Source organism: Medicago truncatula, chromosome 8 (assembly GCF_003473485.1).
Source record: "Medicago truncatula cultivar Jemalong A17 chromosome 8, MtrunA17r5.0-ANR, whole genome shotgun sequence".
Lineage (NCBI taxonomy): Eukaryota > Viridiplantae > Streptophyta > Magnoliopsida > Fabales > Fabaceae > Medicago > Medicago truncatula.
This window is the reverse complement of record NC_053049.1, coordinates 2,689,324-2,709,995: the sequence shown is the minus strand read 5'-3', so window position 1 is coordinate 2,709,995 and position 20,672 is coordinate 2,689,324. Positions and strand designations below refer to the sequence as shown.

Here is a 20,672-nt window from a genome sequence, read left to right as displayed (position 1 = left end):
TTTAACGAATCATATCCTTAGAATGAAAATGTCAATGACTAAGGTCAAATTCAGTTTTTACTCTTATAAATAAAAACGACATGTGAGTTTCTTTTTACGATGTCAACATTTTATAATAATAATGAAAATAAAAAAGACAAGAAAAAAACATGTGGTGCTTAATTAAGGTTGGAGTTGAAGTACTGTGTAGTGTGTACTATGTAAAGTAAGTTAGTAACTGACTAACTGTGTCGTGAATCTGTGTGTGTTGAATAATGGCTTCTTCTACTTTCCTTCAATTTCACTCTCTTACTTCTTCTTCTTCTTCTAATCCTCAACTTTTCAGTTTCATCAAACTACCTAATAACTACCCAATCACCCTTTCTTCTAAACGGAGTTCCACTTATAAACGCGTTTACGCAAAAGCTGTTTCTACTGACTCACAGAAACCTCTCGTTGACAATAACCAAAACACTCCCTCATCATCATCCTCCAAACTGGTACTTGTTCTTGGTGGTTCAGGCGGTGTTGGTAACCATTCATTCATTCTTCTTCCTTCTCTTTCATTTGGAATTAGTTTCATTTTGAACTTGCTTTAGGCCCGTCCTGTTTGGATAAACAACTTAATTAGTGTTTCTATAACAGAAGATAAACTAAAGTTATATTGTTTTCGTATGAGTAATAATTTGTTTTCATAAGTTATCTTCAAGAGTTTATAAAAATAAGCTTGAACCATCTTATTTGTATCCAATGGCTTGAATTGGCATACTGCAGTGACCGTTGGGATTTTATACTCTAGGAAATCCTGGTCAAGATTTTAGTGAAATCTCGATAAATATTTGAGGATTGAAATAGGTATCAAAGATTTAAGCCATGTTTGGATAAACTGCTTATTTTGCAGCTTATAGCATAAGTGCTTATCATGATAAGTGCTTATGAATAAGCTATTTCAATAACTGTTTTTGTATAAATCTATAAGTTGTTTTCATAAGTTACCCTAAAGAGCTTACGGAATAAGGTGAAAGAGCTCATAAACATGTGATAAGTTGTTTTCATAAGTTATGCCAAACAGTATCACAAGTATCTGTGTCAGTGGATAAGCTCTAATAAGCGAATTTATGGAGGCCTTTAATGGTTGCTGACATTTTTACTATTATAAATATACTTTGGTGTGCTGTTTATTATGTTGACTCTATGTTAGATCAGTTAGTAGTTAGTTGCTAGCAATCTGTTACAGTTGGTTAGAATTCTGTTTCAGTTTGTTTATTTTAGTTCTCCTTTTGATCTTGTAAATAAGACGTGTTTCACTCAATATTCAATAACTCCGTCGATAAGGACATGTGAGTTATACTAGCTTATGCGACATAGAGTCAACCTAATATTGTTGATAAATAGTATTAACAACCTTCTTGTTGGTAATATGTCATATTGTCATTGTGGAATGAGGAATTCCTTTGTGATGTTATTTTATGTATTCAGAAAACAACTGTAAAAATTTGGAAGTCCATACATAATCCATCCCAATAGTTTTGATTCGGGGAGTTTGTAAATCAGTTGACTTAACTTGATATTCAGGGCAGCTAGTTGTAGCATCACTGCTTCAGCGGAATATTAAGTCGCGCTTGATACTTAGGGATCTTGAGAAAGCCAAGGCACTGTTTGGTGAACAAGATGAAGAAAAACTGCAGGTATATCACGACATCTACACTTTAGTTAGCAGACAAAGTGAAAAATCTAGGACTTGATCGGTTTAGGGAAAAAATTTATGTTTCTGTTTCGTTTTTTTTCACCTATAAATACAAAAATCAGATGACAGTTTTGTGATTCCAAGTATGAACATTAACAAAAATGCCCTTAATTGCCTTTGTGGTACCACCAAGGAAGAAAAATCTTCGTGGCTCATTTTTATGTCATTCATTCTCAATATATTTTCTAGTTAAAGAGCTCTTGAATATGACAGGTATTCAAAGGAGACACAAGGAAGCATGATGATTTGGATCCATCTATGTTTGAGGTAAACTCTTCAATTCAATGTGCCTTACAAATACATGATCGATACTTTTTTTTTTGGTAGATATACATAATCGATACTTGTTTCATTAATATTGTTTTTATTTTGATTCATCGTTTTCTCCAGCCAAGAGAATGTATGGTAAATTGGTAATAATTTGTGTTTCTTTCTCTTTGGTTTTCGTTGTAGGGAGTCACTCATGTGATTTGCTGCACAGGAACAACAGCTTTTCCTTCAAGGCGGTGGGATGATGAAAATACACCAGAAAGAGTTGGTAAGAATCACATTCTGTATATATATATATTGCAGCATTCAGTTTCATATCTAAATTGAAATGTAAAGTTAGTTAGGTGAAGATTCATGCGTGGTAAATTCCTTAACTGTCAACTTTTCAAGCACGTCTCAATATTTTGATTTCAACTATTTTTATTTATTTGAAGATTGGGTGGGAGTGAAGAATCTAGTATCTGTGTTGCCTTCCTCAGTGAAAAGAGTTATTCTTGTATCATCAATAGGTGTGACTAAGTGTAACGAATTGCCATGGAGGTAAGCAAAGTGAAAAAAACTATGTAAAATATGTTGATAGATGGACTTCTCTCAGAAACTTGTTAATGTTCATTTTTCACGTAGCATTATGAACCTATTTGGTGTCTTGAAGTATAAGAAGATGGGGGAGGAATTTCTTCAGAATTCTGGCTTTCCATATACTATAATTAGGTAAGATGAAAATGTTGTAGATATTATAACATTGATAACCAAAATGTTGAATGTTCCCGAAATCTCCTCATATCGTGTATTTAAATGCATTTTAGACCTGGAAGATTGACAGATGGACCATACACATCTTATGATCTCAATACATTACTCAAAGCAACAGCTGGGCAACGACGAGCAGTCCTTATAGGTCAAGGTATGTCAATAATGTTCATCACATAATTTTATATGATACTTTATACCTTTTCCAAAAGTGTTTTTGCTTAAAGCGTTAGAAATTTTGTGATGGCTTTCAGGAGATAAACTAGTGGGCGAAGCCAGTAGAATTGTGGTTGCTGAAGCTTGCGTACAGGCACTAGACCTAGAAGCCACTGAAAACCAAATATACGAAGTTAACTCTGTTGAGGTAAACTTTTGTTGGTAATTTTGTTTTTAGGTATATATAATGATAAATGGATGATGGACGTGTTATGTATCTGTGATCCAAAGCCCCATTGTAGAATCAAAACCGTAAATTTCTTAACTATTTGTTACTGTTAAATTATGATTCCTATTTAGTGTAATAATCAAATGCTGGAAAATATTTTAAGATTTCTTTATTATTGATGCTGAAATGCATATGTTTCAGGGTGAAGGTCCTGGAAATGATGCTCAGAAGTGGCAAGAATTATTCGAGGCCGGGCGCTCTAGCTGACTAGACTTGTAATCAAAACTTGTATACAAATAAAAGCAATTTATATGCATCATATAGGGACTTCAGCTTTACAATTACTGTATATATACTTCTTCATTCATTATTGGAAGGTGAATATAAACTTTCTTATTCAGGATAGCCTCATCGACAATATTGGCAATTATACACACAGAAGCACTTGTTTCATAAATAAATTATGTGCAAAGTTAACTATTCACCGATCACGTGTTATACAAGACAACATCTTGTGAAAGAAATTTTTGGAATTGGGTAGTTTACTGCATGTATTAGCACAATCAACAATATCACATCCATCAGCTCCATTTTGCTTGGCTTTCTCACACTCATTCAAAAATGTATTGAATGCATCCTCGGCATATTTAACTGCGTCCGAAACACACATGTTCTCGATCAACTTGTCAGGATATATACTCTTTTTATGATCCCCATTAAGAGTAGCTGCCATTAGTACCAATTCTTCCTGAAATTCACTCAACTTGGCTTCTTCTTTAGCAGCAGCCTCTCGCAGCTTAATCGGTTCGGGCAGTTTTTCTGCACAATGAACACTTAAATAGTCAAGAAACACGATTGATGGTCGAATTTGTTATTCACGTACATGTAATATCAATAATTGATTAATGATAGACATTATAATCACTGAAAACTGAATTGATCGACATTATTCAACACTCTAAAGTAAGTTGTTAACTTTAGAGGAGTCTGATTCAACATGAATTTAGGCAACATTCTTTATTCTAAGCTCATCAAAACAACACACATATTTTAGATAATTTCTTATGCATTAGAAGAAAGAAAGGTAAAGAGCATAAAGAACAAATATTGATATTTTACCTGGACAATCAGTTCGTGGACTGCTTAAAGTTAGAAGTCCCTCAAATGTTCCAGCCCATGCATCCCTCTTTGTCAGAAATTCAGGGAGATTGAATATCTTCTTCACAGTTGCTGGTATAGATGAATGCTCATACTGTGATGTTGGAAATGGTCCAGAAGGTTCATGCAACACTGTATAATGTAACCATGTTATGATTAATTTGTGTAATAATAATGAGTGTAAGAACTATTTTTGTTTGCATGCATATGCATCTTATTCTTACCTTTTCCTGGCTCAATCCATGGAGAAATAAAGATGGTTGGAACCCTAACACCAAGCCTATCAAACTTAAACTTGAATGGTTCAGGACCAACAATGTCATCTGGACTAGGAACTCCGTCCACCGGTGTTGGCACGTGATCGTAAAATCCTCCATGTTCGTCGTATGTAATCACAAACAACATTTCATTCCATTGTGGACTGCCTCTTAATGCTTCATACACTTCTTTTATTAATTTTTGTCCTTCTCCTACATCGTGAGATGGATGATCGTCATTCCCAGGTATTGATAACATGTCGAAAAATCTTTGTTCTATCACCACGTAGTTTGGTAATTTCAGCTTCCTAAGACTCCTGAAAGTGATAAATAAAATTGTGAGCGAAATAAGAGTAAATAACAATACATGTTTGATCCCAAAATTAAATGTTTAGAATTTAGGCACATAAGCAAAAAGATACAAAGAGCACTTATCTTCAAAATGTCAAACCAAATTTATTTTTATTATTAGAAAAAATGTATCTTTGCATGTGCACGTAACCCTATATGTCTCTTCTAGTATATGTTTAACTAGCTCTTGCACTCATATTAGTATAAACTTTTCTTATAAAATAAAAAATAAAAAATTTCATTTTCGTTGATGTATATCATCACAGGGACACCTAAATTTGATATACAAAATATTTGAGAACCGATTCTCATCTCATCAACTCACTTGTGACATAGGTACTTCACTTGCCACTTCATCAAAAATCACCTCCAAATATATAGTTGGGAAAAATGTAAGAAAATTTTAAAAGTTAGAGACCAAAATCGTGAATTTAAAAATAGAGGGATAGAAATCATGAATTAGACTAAATTGATCGACCTTTTTCAATTTAGTGGATGAGTTCATTATTCATAAATTTAAAGGTTAAATATGTTTTTGGTCTCTATAAATATACCTTCTTTTTGTTTTAATCTCTCCAAAATTTTCCTTCAACTTTTAGTTCCCAATAAAATTTTCAATCACTACTTTTGGTCTCTATTTTTAATTAAATTATTCAGAATTGTGTAAAATATTCTAAAAAAAATAAAATTAGAACTTAAAAAAATCACAAATTAAATATGAATTTTTAACCTCAAAAAATATAAAAATTCATGTTTTGTTAAAAAATTCTAATTTTTTTTGGAGACATTCTTATAATATTATGAATTTTTCTGCAAAATTTTATTCAAAAATATGAATTCTACATATGAGTTTACTTTAAAGGAGGGACCATAACTGAAGATGGAAAATTTTTGAGGGACTAAAAGTTGAAGAAATTTTTTAAAGGGACTAAAACGAAAACTTGATATATTTATAGGGACCAAAAACATATTTAACCCTAAATTTAAATTTAAATAATTAAATTGTTCAATCATTCATTATTGAAAACCAGAATGGTCATTCATTCACTCAATATTGAATTATTGAGTAAAATTTTAAGAGTTTTTCTAATTACACCCTGTATAATCCTAGTTACACTTTAGAATGACAAAATTACTTTGGCATAGAATTTAATTTTCAAAAAGCCTCTTCTTCTTTCTTGGTTACACCCCAAAACTCATCTTCTGTCTTTCCTTCTTCAAGCAGATTTATCTCTTCTATGCAAGATTTCAAAGAAAATTCGAAGCAAATAAGGTTAACAAGTTGTGTTCTTCGATCGATTGTGTTTTTCTTGTCATGGGTTCCCTAATTCTAAGCTTTTTCTGGGTTTAATTCGTGTTTTTCTTATTTTCTGGATTCTACTGTAATTTAATCTTAAACTCAGTTTAAGTAGGTCATGTAAACTGAGTTTAAGTGTACATACTTAAACTCAGTTTAAGTAGGTTTGTTTAAACTTAATTTAAGTAGGTCATGTAAACTGAGTTTAAGTGTACATATTTAAACTAAATTTAACTAGGTCATGTAAACTTAGTTTAAGTAGGTCATGTAAACCGAGATTAAGTGTACATATTAAACGTTTAAGTAGGTCATGTAAACTCAGTTTAAGTAGGTTATGAAAACTAAGTTTACATGAACCTGCTTAAACTTAATTTAAGTTAACCACAACATGTAAATTGAAACTGTCGTACAAGGCAGTTGAACAAAAGAAGAAAAAATTGAAACTAGCATTATTAAAAAAGAAGTAGAAATTCACTTTCTTATGCAATCGAGTATGGATGAAAAATATTTTGATTGTTTGTGGGTGAAAGAGAATGAAAATGAATGAAATCAAGATTTTAAGAGAATTTATATAAAAGGACAATTTTGGTATCATAAAAAACTTTTAAAAATATTTGAGTGTAACCAAAAATATATGGGGTGTAAATAGAAAAATTCAAATTTTAATTGAGCCTATAAATATACTCCCTCCATTTTTAAATATAAGCAATTTTTTTTTTAGGTTCATTCATTTAATGATGTATGTGGTTTATATTATGAACCACATACATCATTAAATGAATGAACTTAAAAAGTCAATTTTACTTATATTTAAAAACGGAGAGAGTATGCTTCAAGGAATTGAAAACATTTCTTTACAAGTTCAATGAAGTGAAAACATAAATATTACGAAGACAATATATATACCAATTGCGTCTTCGGGAAAACCAAGAAGGAAACCTAATAAATATAGGGTTAAATATGTTTTTGGTCCCTATAAAATTTGAAGCTTTTAAGTTTAGTCCTTACTTAATTTTAATAGTCTTTTTAGTCCCTACAAAAAAAAGTTACTTATAATTTTAGTCTCTGCTAAGACAATGTTTGTTTAATTATCCTCAAACTCTTAATTTTTTGAAGATTTTTTTGACACAAGTTTAGAACACTATGAAATGTTAAAGATAAAAGTAACAAAATCTGAATATAGAAATCAAATTTTGCGATGATTTTTTGTGGATGAACTTTTAGTAATGTTTTTAACACGTCTGCAAAAAATTGTTCAAAACTTAAAAGAGGTATCAAAATGACCAACGTTTTGATGGGATAGCTATGAATTAGTGCTAGAATTTGAAGTCATTTTCTTGAAAATTTCCTTTTGTTTTTGTGTGGATTTTGTTGATAATTCTCAAATGGGAATACCAATCCAAGAAAGTGAGACATATATATATATACTACACTCAAATCATGTGGTGAAGTTATATTCTTGGTGCAGTAACTTAGGAAGGCATAAAGAATATACTATAATGCACTATTTGACATATTAACTTCTTTATTAGATTAGATATTATTTATATATAATAATTTTATGTAAATTACAAAAAAATTAAGTGAAAAATAGACTCAACTCAAGTATCTAAATAAAATTAAAATCCTCCGCATCATGGCCGGTTCTACCGCCTGTCGACCCCGGGCACTCGCTCGGGCTCAATCAATACCTGCTTTATATATGGTGGTACCCAGTAGCTCATTAACTCGCTTAAAAAAAATAAAATTGGGCGAATTCATAAATTTCTCATTTGATAATGTTGATATTATTCGAACATTCACCGCAAAGAGGTATCGGCATGGGCATTTATCTAATTTTATTTAGCACACTATGGATATGTTATATGTCATGTCTCTTATTTCAAATTGTACTTTTATTGATAAAATGACAAACCTATTTTATTTTGATTTATGACTATTTATATATTATGTTCTATGTAAATTTGTGGTTAAAATTTTGCCCGAGTTCTATAAGATTTATGGCTCAGGCCACCGCTCCGCATACAATTAATATAGATAAGCATGTGTTCCTTTAACTTGTCGTCGTGATGGAAAATGGATAAGAAATGTAACAGAAAAGGAAGAAAAATATATATTGAAATGTAACAAAGGTGCATGTTAGCTGGCAATTTTATCATACGACAACGATCATGTTTACGCTATTGAATTTTCTTTCAACAATTAATGGACCATATCATCACTAACCAACAATAATATAATAACCCAACGAATATAGGTGAGTTTTGTCAACAGTCAATACTATGATACTAAAAAAATTAATGCATTCTTAGTTCCTCTTTGAGCATAAACTAGTAAAAAGCCTTTATCATGGTTCAGAAAATCTTTACCCAAAATCATCTAAGTCAGCACAACCTATACTGCCTCTACATCAATGACCAGAGCAGTCTCTCTCGGTAGACCCGAATTTGTGTAAATAAGAGTAGTCTTTCTGCATACTCTTTCAATTTTCTCATTTTGGTATTTTGCTTGAATTTTTTATTTAGTAATCTTCTTTCTAAATTATTATATTTTGTTTTTGAGAGATTAATAATATATTATTATTTTTATTTTACATAAATTACTATTTTATTATTTACAAAGAAAAAATATTAATTAAGAAAAACAGAATCCGATAAGTTCCTTAAAAAAACACAACATAACATAGGGTCTGTTTTTTATCTTATAGTTTATAGCTTATGTGTATAAGCTCATTTTAGTTTTAATTTTTTTTATAAAGGTAAAAGAAAGCAATAAAGGCAGGAGAGGGCCTGAACCCTATAAAGAAAGAGGTTAGGTTACATAAAAAAAGCAAGCCAAGTCTATTCCTAAGAAGCAAAGAAACTACAATCATCTAACTAAAACTTTGCTACCTGAAACAGTGAATAAGAAAACATGATGAAAACTTATGCTCATTTGAATAGTTATAGTTAACCTTACAAGAAATTTGGCAAATTCATGATGAAAACTTAACCTCAATAAACACTACAGCTATTTTTGAAAGGTATAAAAAAAATAAAAAATAAAAACTGTTTGGTTATACCAGTTCTGTTTAGGACCTACACATAAATAAAAATTATGTACACACAGAATCAAATAAATCATATAAGCAAAATTAAATTTCTCTATTTTTGGAAATTCCAGTCAATAAAAAACAATGTTCATTAAGAGGTTACATTAACTTGGACATCACAATTTCAAAGACATTTTTCATGCACTGCTTACCAGCGGAAAAAGAAGCGGAGGTGACTGAAGTTATTAAAGTTCCATATTCAATAGTCCATATATTAGGCAGGTAGCTGGTTAGATGGTATATTGATTTCTGCAACGTTAGTGTACACTTTTGAATACATTTTTTCAGATTTTAGGCTAGTCTTCACTTGTAATATATAGTCTGTTTTAGGCTTTTAGGAGGATAGAAAGTGGGAACTTCTTGTTTTTGTATTAGCAGTAGCCACTGAATTTAATGAAATATATTGCATTTTTCAAATTTAATTTCAGTGTGTTTTATTTGCAATAGTACGTAATAATTGCTACTAAAGCTAATATTATTAAAATAATCTATAGATTACATAAAAATCAAATGATTTTTACATGCAATAGGTTAATCTATAGAAAGTTTCCTCAAGCAATTTGCATAGTTTAATGAATACCCTATAGATTTGCTACCAAATTTCTTCAACGTCAACCTAACTTTGTTGTAAGGAAAGGTGCAATTCTTACTATGGACTAACTACAAAGTAACTAGGACTTTATTGTAGTGAAACATGCGTTTTTTGCGGCAATTTAATGGCATATACATGCAATGACGGAGCTAGGATTATTACAAAGTCTAGGCAATAAAAACTTGCAACACATTTAAAGGTGTTTACATAAGAAATTGCAAGCAAATTTGCAAATAATAAAAAAATTTGCCCAATTTATAAGGGGTTATATAAGAAATTTAGAGGAATTTACATAAAAAATTGCAAAAAATTCAGGTCGGAGCCCGGGCGGTGAAACCGCCACGATATACATGAATGTTTTTTTTTAAACAAGTAATGAGTTTAAGTGTTTAATGAGCTCCACCAATGAACGAATCGTTCAGAAAAACCGTGTTCAAGTTCAAGGTGAACAATTTTTGACACTTTACTTACCACCTCCTAGGCCGAACTTTGGACGATAACATTTTTAAAGCAAGTTTCATATATGCCATGTGACACAACATAATTTGAACATAAACTATATATATATATATATATATATATATATATATATATATATATATATATATATATATATATATTTATGGGGTTTGCTAGGATACACCCACTAATTTTTATTAAAGTGTGTTTTAGCAAAGATATAACTAAAAAGTTGTTAAATACATCTTAAGGTGAATGTTGCTAAAACACACATTCTAAAAAATAATTGGGTGTATGTTAGCAACTCCTATAGACATTTGCTAGGATACATCCACTTATTTTTTAGAAAGTGTGTTTTAGCAAGTTATAACTAAAAAGTAGTTAAATACACCTTAAGGTATAGCTTGCTAAAACACTTCCACATTAAAACTAGTGGGTGTGTTCTAGCAAATCCATATATATATATATATATATATTCATTCACAATAATTACAAATAGTCATTACTATCATAATGAAATGATGGAAACTTTCACTTTTGGTATATACGGGAGCATGATTCGTTTGCATTGCTACTTGCACGTTAGGATGTCACACGAGTATTATTTTGAGTATTGACAAAACTCAGCTATACATGCATTCGTTGCATTGTTGGTAAGTGATGATATGATCTATTAATTGCGGAAAGAAAATTCAATAGCGTGAAGATGGTCGTTGTCGTGTATGATAATATCATTGTAAACATGCTAAGGAAAGAATACGTTGCATGTGCATGTAAACTAAAACTAAGTTATTGTGTGCATGAATTAAAATTTATATTAATGATGCCTTTAATTTAATATTTTCTTAATTTAGTTTTTTGATTGACGGTAATTAATGAACACTCTTTTAGGTATGAAGTTGGCTCATTTTAAGGGAAACAGTTTATTTAAAAGAAAAATGAAGAGTGAAAAAACCAGTTTATGTAATTTGTCTTCGTTTATGTGTTACTCTCTAACACTTTGTTTGTAGAGTAGAAATAGAGAAGAGAGAGTTAAGGAAGAGAGAGAGAGAGTGAAGTTCTCCTGGTTGGTAGTGAAGAGAAATAGGAGAGAGACTAAAAATATGTGGACCCCACACAAAACCCTTTCTCTCCAAAGTTAAGAAGAAAGTGAAGGAGATTAGTGATATTTTTGTGTATTCCTTTTATGCCTTAGTCCAATTTAGTTAATTTTGTGTCTCTTATGATGTTAGTTTTTTTTTTCTTTTCCCCACCGTCAACTTTATATAATTTGAAAGTGAATTTAGGAGAAGCTATTATTTTTTTGTATCAAGGACAAGCTATTTTTTGTATACGTAATTTTTTTTTTGTTGTACTTTTTATAACACGGTATTTTGCGATTTGCCAAATGTATGTTCCTGCTGATTTTTAAAAAATTTATCAATTATGTTGAATTAAAATAAGTAATTGAAATAATTAATTAATTAATTAAATGAATTTAAATAAAAGAATTAAATTAATTTGGTTGAAAATGTTATATGATGTAGGGGTATTGTAGTACTTTTCAAAATAAACAATATTTCTCTCTTCCCTAATTCTTTTCCCTTTCTCTTGTAACAAAGAACCCCTCAAATCTACTCTATTTCTTACACACTTCTCTCTTCTCTCAATCTCTCTCTCACCTATTTCTCTCTTCAGAACTTCTCTCTAAAACCAAACACACCATAAAGGTTCGTGATATGAGGACCTATATAAATGGTAATAAAAAATGATTTTTATTTTATTTTTAAGTGAACATATAATACTTGTAAAAATATGGCTTAGTGATTATTTATTACGAGTTTAATAACTATGAACCAACAATAAAGTCAATCATAAGGCTAGTGAAGTCTTTGTTTTAAGCCTCCATAGCTAACTTATTTTATAGCCTCTAAGACTAATATATTTGTGGTCTCACGAATTCGATTTCCTACACAAATGTTCCACAATCGGTTCCCATACTAGCACATATTTAGTGCACTCATTATAATTAATTTATACCAAAAAAACACAAATGTTTCACAAATTAATCATATGACATGGTTGTATACACAGTGTTGCACGAACTTATGCATGAGAATATTTTTAATTATATGTTTGTTATTTTGTTGAACTTAATTCCTATTACTTTAAAAATCAGTTCATGCTAGCTAATACTATCTATGTTATTTTTAATATATGTTTCTAAAAGCTGCTAGACTAATTTGTTAATGCTAGCTAATACTATTATTAGTTTGATGTACTCTTATTTCGCTAACATAATTTTAAATTACTAAATTCTATAAACTTAAAAAATAATTGATAAACTTTTTATCATGAATTAAGAATGTATTTTATGTCATTTTACAAAACACTTTAATTAATTTATCTACCGTAAATCATCCATCAATCATAAACTATCAACTTATAATAAATTATGTTATCAACAATAAATAATAAGCTATTATCCAGTTTGTTAGTTATCTCGTTAGTTTTATATCTAATTTGATTTTAAGATGATTCTCTTTTAATTTTGATTTTTAGTAAAGATCTCAACAAATACTTTTGGAGTATTTTGGTTCTAAAACTTCTTTTCTTTTCTTTTTTGTACAAAAATTATTTTTTGGGATGCATATGTTTTTTGTCACTATAAAATGGAACCTTTTAAGTTTAGTTCATACTTAATTTTAATAGTTTTTTAGTCCCTATAAAAAAATTTCATACTCAGTTTTAGTCCTTTCTAAATCCAAATTTGTTTATTTATGTTTAAACTTTTAATTTTTTTTTTTGTAGAAGTGTTAAGAAAATTACTAAAAATTCCTCCACAAAAAATTAGTTCAAAATTTGATTTCTACATTTAAATTTTTATTACTTTAATCTTGAAGTTAATTTTATCTCATGTTAAAAAAAGTATAAATTTTAGTAAATAAACCTTTTATAATTTTCTAATAGTTGAGGGATAATTAAACGAATTTAGTTTTAACAAGATAAAATTACATGTAATTTCTTTTTGTAAGAATTAAAAAGTCTAGACTAAAATTAGAATCCCCAATTTTATAGGGATAAGAAAATATATAACCATTTGTTTTCCTAATTCTTTGGACGTGACAACAAGTCCGAGAAAATCAACATTTTGCCCTAACCTACTGACAGTACTAGAACTACTGCTACTTTACTTCCTCAAAACAAAAACCTTGATTGGAGCTATGAAGAGCATTTCCGAGCTCTTTGTTAGCTAGGCTTTCTATTTGGTAGGAGAAATCAACATTTAGAGCAACACTACCAACACCCATTTTCACCCTTCACGGTAAATCATCATCATCTTCCTCTTTTTCTTTTTTCCTTTGATTGATTTTGGACTGATTAGTATATTTTATTTCCATACTTTTCATTTTCAAAAACAGCAAATTCTCACTCAAATCCACCGTGCAAGAAAATTCCCTTTTGCTGATGACTCTTCATCTTCAAGGGTGAGTTTTCTTCCTTCCATAATTTCTTAGTTTAAATTATTTCTAGTACAAAATCCTTCACCCACATTTTACAAAAGACTCTAACTTATTTCTGAAAATCACTCATTATTGACATCATAAATTAAGTTTTATTGTTTAAAATTCAGTTTGGACTCACTTCTAACCTCTTTGTGTATTCTGTTATGTGTTGTTGTTGCTGGAAATCCCCTGTCCTACTTGTGCCGGCTGTAACAATGATTTGGACTATGTCAGTTTGTTTGCGCATTGGAGCTTTCAACCTTCTGTAGTTTCTGCGTGTATCGGTAAATATTAAGGTGGGGGATGATGTTGCATTTGGTGTAGATTTGGCATTCATTTATTGATTGTAATTGTGCTTTTTTATTTATATGTCTCTCAACTGTGAATTTTGAATCTCTAGATTTTCGTATTGCTTGTAATTGTACAGTAGGAACTAGGAAGTTGCTTTGAGGATAGCCTTTTTTTTTTTTTAGCTCTTATCATTTGAATCTTCCTTGAGAAACTGTTTTTCAAATATTGTTGTGATTGTTGGAGTTTCCTTTGTTTGAGAATATTGGCTAGATATCAATGAAGACATCAAATTATGCAAACATAGTTATGTCGTATAAAATTATGGCTATGTAGTAAATTTTGGTTATGGATATTAGTGGGTAGAAACACAGATTATTTTCTTTATTAAATTAAAATATATATTTTAAAGTCTGTTAAATTCATAGCCGATTTTAAAATAAGTTTTTAGCGCCAACATATTCCAAACGCTAAGTAGTGTCTACTTTTAGATGATGCACTTTAAATAGGCCTTTAGCTTCAATTTTAGTGTCCACTTTTGTAAATGCTATTTTGGGGTTTTGCTAGAGGGACTCCGACTGTCAAGTTGATTGTGGATGGGGTGAAGTTTTCCTCTTGGAAATGGTTCCACGATAAGAGTTCTGCTAGCCTCTGCTCCTTGTACAAGTGGGAGGCGCGGTCAACATGTCATGTGCTAGTATCGGTAGGGTGTGGTGTTGTGGGTGTGGAGCGGTGGTTGACTGGTTGCCCCCTGCTCAGCTTTGCCTGGCAGCTTGCTTTCTATTCTCGCATTCTTTTGAAGGATAGGGTGGTTTTTGTTTTTTGGGGGCCTTCCTTATGGTGACCTTTTGGTGTTACTTGTGTATGTTTTGTTTTTGCGCTTTGTGTGTTGTCCTATTTCTTGGATCCCTTGCACTTCTGATGTTGGGTAGTTGTTGTGTTTTTGTGATGCACTTATACTTTTGGGGTTAAATTCCCAGGTTTTCATATTTATATACTATATATTTTGCCATTCAAGAAAAGGGCCAGTAGGAAGCTAGTTTTTAGCTTCAAGGATGCTATGTTGACGCTAAAAGCTGTTGGCATCTTGATTTTTTTGCCTTAAAGCATCATATTTTCTGCTGACGCGCTAAAACTCATTTTTCTTGTAGTGTAAACAGCAGAAACACTATCATGGCCGTTGAATATTTAAAATCTTATGATTATACGAAGGAGGAAAAGGTTAGTGCCGCATCCAACAACATCTATCCAATCGCTAAAGATTGCATTGGAGTTCGAATTGTTGTGGCTGGAGACAAGGATACGGGAAAATCCTCCCTCATCTATGCCCTAGGCATGACCGAGGTCGATGTCGGGGATGAGGACTACGATGAGGTCTACGATACAAATTTCTTGAGCGTCCCATCCTTATTACAACCCTCGAAGTTACTGATCAACTTTTTTCCTGATCTGGTGCAAGCCACCATTGTCGACACCTCTTCGAGGTATAAAATTTGAAGTTCTTATAATGGAAAACGAAATGCGTTTTGAATTTATTCTTTATAACATTTTTACTCTATATTGACTTTAGTCAGAAAGAATCTACCGTTGATTCCGAACTAAAGAATGCTGATGCTATAATACTCACTTTTGATTGTGCTCGACCTCAAACTCTTCAAAATCTGAAACAATATTGGTTGAATCGTGTCAGCAACTTGGAATTGAAGGTTCTAATATCAATTTTTGTCTTTTTTTTCCGCAACTCCAGTTCCTTTTTCCGTTTGTTTTTTTAAAACACTCTCAATTGTGTAAAATCATCTATTTACAGACAATTGCTGTTCCATTGATACTCGTTGGATGTAAAAGTGATCTGGCGTGTAATCTTTCTACGGTCAAATCAGATGTAGAAAAAGTAATGAAAGATTTCCCCAGGTTCGAAAAGTACCAACTGTGTTCAGCATTTCTGCGGGACAATGTAACGACTCCTTTCGAAATCTAATTCTAATTAGTTCAAAGTGACACAATTATATCTGGATAATATAATTTCCCTTTTTTGCAGATCGATGCAGGTTTTTATGATGCTCATAGAGCTGTTCTCTTTCCAGAATTTCCTTTATTTCTTCGGAAGTCAAACTATGTAGCTCCAACGCCTCAATTGACCGAAGCTTTGAGGGCCATTTTTAAAAAGTGTGACGGTAATGAGGAGGGATACCTTAGCTCAGATGAATTGAATGATTTACAGGTTTTAGTTTTTTAACATTGGCCACTTGTTTATTATCCAAGTATTATAGCATGGTGCATTTTAGCTTTATTATATAAGCTTATTAAAAAAAAAAATTATGACAGGTTAATTGTTTCATGGCTCCTTTGCTCGAAGAGGAAAGGAAGGAACTTGGAACTATAACTGAAAACGAATTTATAACTCTTATTTGCAATCAATTTGGTCGTCCTGAGATAATATGGACTTTACTTCGAAAGTATGGATATGATGATGGTCTTGCATTGCCTCCTGAAAACTTGCACTTTATAGATTCAAAGATTTCCAATGTCGGTCATGGCAGCGCCATGGCGAATTTTCGAGGCAGAATTTTGGCTTTCCGCCGTGGCCAATTTATTGAAGGATGGCGGCACGATGACGCCATACTCGGATATGGCGGCACGATTTGTTGGCCGGTATGGCAGGTTTTTGGCTCTCCACCATGGTCCACCATCTACCATCGACAATGCTTGGAGCATGCTCCGGATCAGGTACGGTTTATGTTCACTTGATCTTGTTAGTAGTTACATTCTTAAGTTATCTTGCTAGGTTCCTATCACTGTAACTTTGAAGGTTTTATTGTTTTCATAATCATTGTTTACTACTGTGTATTGGACTACAACTGGTTGTAATCCTTATACTTTTGCAAATTATCAATATATCATTATCTATACAGATTTCTAAAAGATCTATAACCTTGTACTTATTAGAGTTTCCCTAATTAATATATGAATATAAATCTAAATAGCTTTACATTTTCATCAAACATACACTTTTTTGAATGTAACCTTAACTGATTGGTTTGCCCCTTGCCTGAGTATATGTTCGTTTCTAATTTAAGCTGAGTGAGAAACCATTATGCTAGTAGTTTTTCTTAATACATAATCAGTAATCAAATCAAAGTCATAGAAAATACGCATTTCAGCATTATTTTACATGTAAACAGTAAACTAGCTATCCAATGTTCTGCATCCACTTCATGCCTCCTGAAACATGGTCACTGTGACTTGCGGTTTTTGTGAGTGAATGCTAAGTGCATCTTGAGACTTAGGTGCCCCTTGTGGTAGGGTGTGATCTATGATTCAACTTTTAATTATTTAAATTTTATGTTTAAGAAACGACATAATACTGATTGTTACAAACTGAAATGTTATAGCATTCCATTTGGTTGGAAACTGCACTGTTTTTATATTTCTTATACAATATTTTTTTTGTATTTTTTAGGATCATGACTGGGCGCCGACAGCCTTCAGAAGGCTGTTGTCAGCAAAACTGATCAAGGTATTTTGCAATATGTTTCATTATGTCATAACTCATCCATCTGATTTAAACATGCAATAAATTTGTCACAGATGCTTTTGTTTGTATTTTTGTTCAACCGTGGTGCACTACTCTTAACAACTGTATGCGTTATTGTAGGAACATGAGGATTGAATGAGATTGAAACATTTATAGTATAGGCTTACCTGTCTTTACTTCTCTTATCTTTTGGAAGGGGGTTATCCTCTACAGTACTGTTTCACAGTGGATAGCTGCAACTGCAATTTTGTTTTGATAATAAAATTTGAAGTTTTTTTTCTCTAGCAAATCAGATTTTAACTATATGATCTTACTGATTTGTTTTTTCTGATCTCAACTCTAGTGCATTTGAGTTTATTTCTATGTTCAAAACCTGACTTGAACTTGTTGCTAGACATGTGACTGATGATTGTCTGAACTCTGCTGCAGTTTAAAGATATTACATCTCCGGTTGTCGAGACACATGTATCCCCAGCACCAACTGCAAATCCTGGGATCAAAAGAGAAATTCCGGAAGATCAACGGCGTGGACTCTTCAAGTGGATCTTGGAAGAGAAGAGGAAGATCAAACCGAAAGATGCAAAGGAGAAACAGAAAATTGATGAAGAGAAAGCTCTACTTAAAAATCTTATTCGGTCTAAGTCAATCCCGCATATCTAACGATGATGGTTATCTTATCTTTGTCCAAATAAGAAAAAATCAAGAAAGTTTTTGAATTGGAATATACTTGAGTTGATTCCAAATAGTTCTCTTTTTTTTGGTTCCATGATTTGATTGATGAAGTTTAGATTGTACATTTGTTTAGATTTGAGTTGAGGATTCTCTAATGTGATAATTTTTCAGATGCAAAATTTGGGATTGGCTCCTTGGTTCTTTCTTACTAGATAGGCTATTTTGTTTTATGAATAAAGCTAGATTTGAGTTTAGAGCCATGATCACGTGAGAAGTGAATAGGTCGGTTTAAATATTTTACTTTGTAATTAAAAATTCTACAACCACAATGAACTTTGATGCTGTGGTGTTTGGAAGAACTTATTTGGACCTATCTTGAAATAGTTTATGAAAATATAATACCGCATGACCATGAGTAGTTTACAGATAATTTTCTAAAGTTTTTCCAAATAACCTGTTGTAACAAACTGCTTTCAATTATGCAATGTTTACTTTCATATTCTATTCGATTGTAGATATAGTTTATACATAAGGCAGTCACATGAAACAGGTAGGCAGTTTTTATCTTGTATTCCAGCAACTTTGGTAGAAGGATCTTTGTCAATATATATGGAAGATGTGCTACAAATTAGGAGGGTCTTTGTCAATATATAAATATGTGCTACAAATTATAAATGTAGTCCCAAAAATACATGTAAAATACTGGACTATATTATCCATCAAGAGGTCAAAAAATCGACTCTTTGCAACGACAACCTTTTTCAAGTTGCTCAATTAAAGCGGCGTACTTTCGTTGTTGAATTCAATCTCAATATCTTTATATATCTGATTGATTTTGTTTGTAGCCGATGTCAATTCTCATATTTTTCTATCCCTTTCTCATATGTAACAGAATTATTTAATTCTTCAAACATTGTTGATCGAGACTTTGGGGTTGAGCTTGAGACGTTTTGTGGTTTTGAATGATCTTGTCTACAGTCAATTTGATGTCCTAATTGAGAAGATAAACTGAAGATTATGTTTCAGTGCTGGATGTCTTGAACTCCATAACTTTGACGACCTACGAGACGGTGGTACTATACCTTTGATCAATGTTCAACCAACTTGATTCGTCATCCAAGTGAAGGATCGTTATAGTGAGTAGATTGTATATCCAAAACATTCTCCTCCGTTGTTTAAAAAGTTGAACCGAGTTATGTTCCCGGAGCATATGAGATCAGACTTTGTAATGGGGAGTCTTGATGTTCCTTATGCACGTGATCTCTTGAACTTTAGATACGGTTCAGTCAAGTGGTTAAGTTAGGATGATGTACATTAAGGTTTTCCGGTATTCGTTATTTTGAAAATCATCATCTATATCAGACAAATATTATTGTGCATCTATGGTGTTCTAACCATTTGATATTTTTGTATTTCCTCCATCGCACGCAGACACTAACTTATGTTGACATGTATATATACCTACTATATTCGAGACCGGAGGAAGTACATATGCACACATGTGTACCATCATCCCATTGCTCCATGAGAAATTCTTGTGTAGGAACGAACCTAACATATCATTCTTACAAACAACAAATTAAAACATGACACGTCATTGTTTTTTTTAAAAATAATTAGGAAATAATTTAAGAAATGAAAAATAATTGCTCCTCCTCTCTCTCAACCATTATTTGCGGTTAGTATTCACCACCACCAATCATGGTTAAAAGAAAAAAAAAACGACGTGTCATGATTTAATTTGTTGTTTGTAAGAATGATAGTTAGGTTCGTTCCTACACAAGAATTTCTCTTGCTCCATAATCAGTTGCGTATAAATAGAACTTGAAGGGATACACCACTCACCTTTCATATGGCTTTTACGCCAATGTTTTCCTAGAATCAACATTTATTCCATCTAATTTGTAAATAAGTTATATTGTTCATTGTAAAAGCTATCAATTGGTTATTGGATTTGTTGGTGTCGTGGTATGCTAATTTGATTTGAATCTTAAACTATGAAGCCTGGATACTTTAAAATGGTGTCGTACCCGTGTCGGATACTCTGGATACCGTATCCCAGAAGTATTGGAATTAATTATTTTAATTTAAAATATATATTTTATAGGATACTTATAAGATACTCGACGGATACACACAAATACTTACTTCACAAAGACGTATTTGAAAAAAATGAAGTGTATAAAAATGAGATTGTGTTGTGAAAATTTAAGATACGAATCACTATAATTATTTTTCGATTAACAAATTAAATATTATAATTTTGGTGGATGAAAGTAACGAGAGAGGGGAGATTTAATCAATCAACATTAAACAAACTTTGTTTTGAGTTCTTTTATTGATATATTTGTTGATA

The 20,672-nt window shown here is 31.5% G+C and overlaps 3 protein-coding genes across 4 annotated transcripts; 2 read left to right on the top strand and 1 right to left on the bottom strand.

Annotated features, from left to right (window-relative positions):
* Nucleotides 1-200: 200 nt before the first annotated feature.
* LOC25500251 (uncharacterized protein At2g37660, chloroplastic) lies at nucleotides 201-3,561 on the top strand. Its single transcript, XM_013588608.3, has 9 exons — nucleotides 201-510; nucleotides 1,555-1,667; nucleotides 1,940-1,993; nucleotides 2,180-2,264; nucleotides 2,431-2,536; nucleotides 2,621-2,707; nucleotides 2,803-2,900; nucleotides 3,001-3,110; nucleotides 3,333-3,561. Exons 1-9 carry the CDS (start codon nucleotides 255-257, stop codon nucleotides 3,396-3,398), a joined length of 975 nt encoding a protein of 324 aa, XP_013444062.1. The 5' UTR covers nucleotides 201-254; the 3' UTR covers nucleotides 3,399-3,561.
* A 20-nt stretch (nucleotides 3,562-3,581) lies between these two features.
* LOC25500250 (non-specific phospholipase C4) lies at nucleotides 3,582-4,936 on the bottom strand. Its single transcript, XM_013588607.3, has 3 exons — nucleotides 4,514-4,936; nucleotides 4,251-4,421; nucleotides 3,582-3,950 (listed from the first exon to the last, which is right to left on the bottom strand). The coding sequence occupies exons 1-3, from the start codon at nucleotides 4,803-4,805 to the stop codon at nucleotides 3,613-3,615; spliced, it is 801 nt and encodes a 266-aa protein (XP_013444061.1). The 5' UTR covers nucleotides 4,806-4,936; the 3' UTR covers nucleotides 3,582-3,612.
* An 8,514-nt stretch (nucleotides 4,937-13,450) lies between these two features.
* LOC25500249 (mitochondrial Rho GTPase 1) lies at nucleotides 13,451-18,527 on the top strand. 2 transcript variants are annotated; one of them, XM_013588606.3, is made up of 10 exons: nucleotides 13,451-13,640; nucleotides 13,738-13,803; nucleotides 14,056-14,117; nucleotides 15,261-15,593; nucleotides 15,680-15,815; nucleotides 15,917-16,063; nucleotides 16,148-16,330; nucleotides 16,435-16,836; nucleotides 17,570-17,626; nucleotides 18,074-18,527. In XM_013588606.3, the coding sequence occupies exons 4-10, from the start codon at nucleotides 15,283-15,285 to the stop codon at nucleotides 18,302-18,304; spliced, it is 1,467 nt and encodes a 488-aa protein (XP_013444060.1). In that variant the 5' UTR covers nucleotides 13,451-13,640; nucleotides 13,738-13,803; nucleotides 14,056-14,117; nucleotides 15,261-15,282; the 3' UTR covers nucleotides 18,305-18,527. The 2 variants fall into 2 exon arrangements, with proteins under 2 accessions (XP_013444060.1, XP_039684519.1); XM_039828585.1 differs by lacking the exon at nucleotides 13,738-13,803.
* Nucleotides 18,528-20,672: the final 2,145 nt, after the last annotated feature.

What these genes read in the sequence shown, in the direction of transcription:
- LOC25500250 (XM_013588607.3), bottom strand. Translation starts at nt 4,805, where the DNA reads ATGTTATCAATACCTGGGAATGACGATCATCCATCTCACGATGTAGGA. An exon ending in ATGGATTGAGCCAGGAAAAG is followed by an intron (nt 4,422 to 4,513) that starts GTAAGAATAAGA and finishes TACATTATACAG; the next exon opens with TGTTGCATGAACCTTCTGGA. An exon ending in TCCACGAACTGATTGTCCAG is followed by an intron (nt 3,951 to 4,250) that starts GTAAAATATCAA and finishes TTCATTGTGCAG; the next exon opens with AAAAACTGCCCGAACCGATT.
- LOC25500251 (XM_013588608.3), top strand. Translation starts at nt 255, where the DNA reads ATGGCTTCTTCTACTTTCCTTCAATTTCACTCTCTTACTTCTTCTTCT. An exon ending in TGTAACGAATTGCCATGGAG is followed by an intron (nt 2,537 to 2,620) that starts GTAAGCAAAGTG and finishes TTTTTCACGTAG; the next exon opens with CATTATGAACCTATTTGGTG. An exon ending in ACGAAGTTAACTCTGTTGAG is followed by an intron (nt 3,111 to 3,332) that starts GTAAACTTTTGT and finishes CATATGTTTCAG; the next exon opens with GGTGAAGGTCCTGGAAATGA.
- LOC25500249 (XM_039828585.1), top strand. Translation starts at nt 15,283, where the DNA reads ATGGCCGTTGAATATTTAAAATCTTATGATTATACGAAGGAGGAAAAG. An exon ending in TCAGCAACTTGGAATTGAAG is followed by an intron (nt 15,816 to 15,916) that starts GTTCTAATATCA and finishes ATCTATTTACAG; the next exon opens with ACAATTGCTGTTCCATTGAT. An exon ending in CAGCATTTCTGCGGGACAAT is followed by an intron (nt 16,064 to 16,147) that starts GTAACGACTCCT and finishes CCTTTTTTGCAG; the next exon opens with ATCGATGCAGGTTTTTATGA.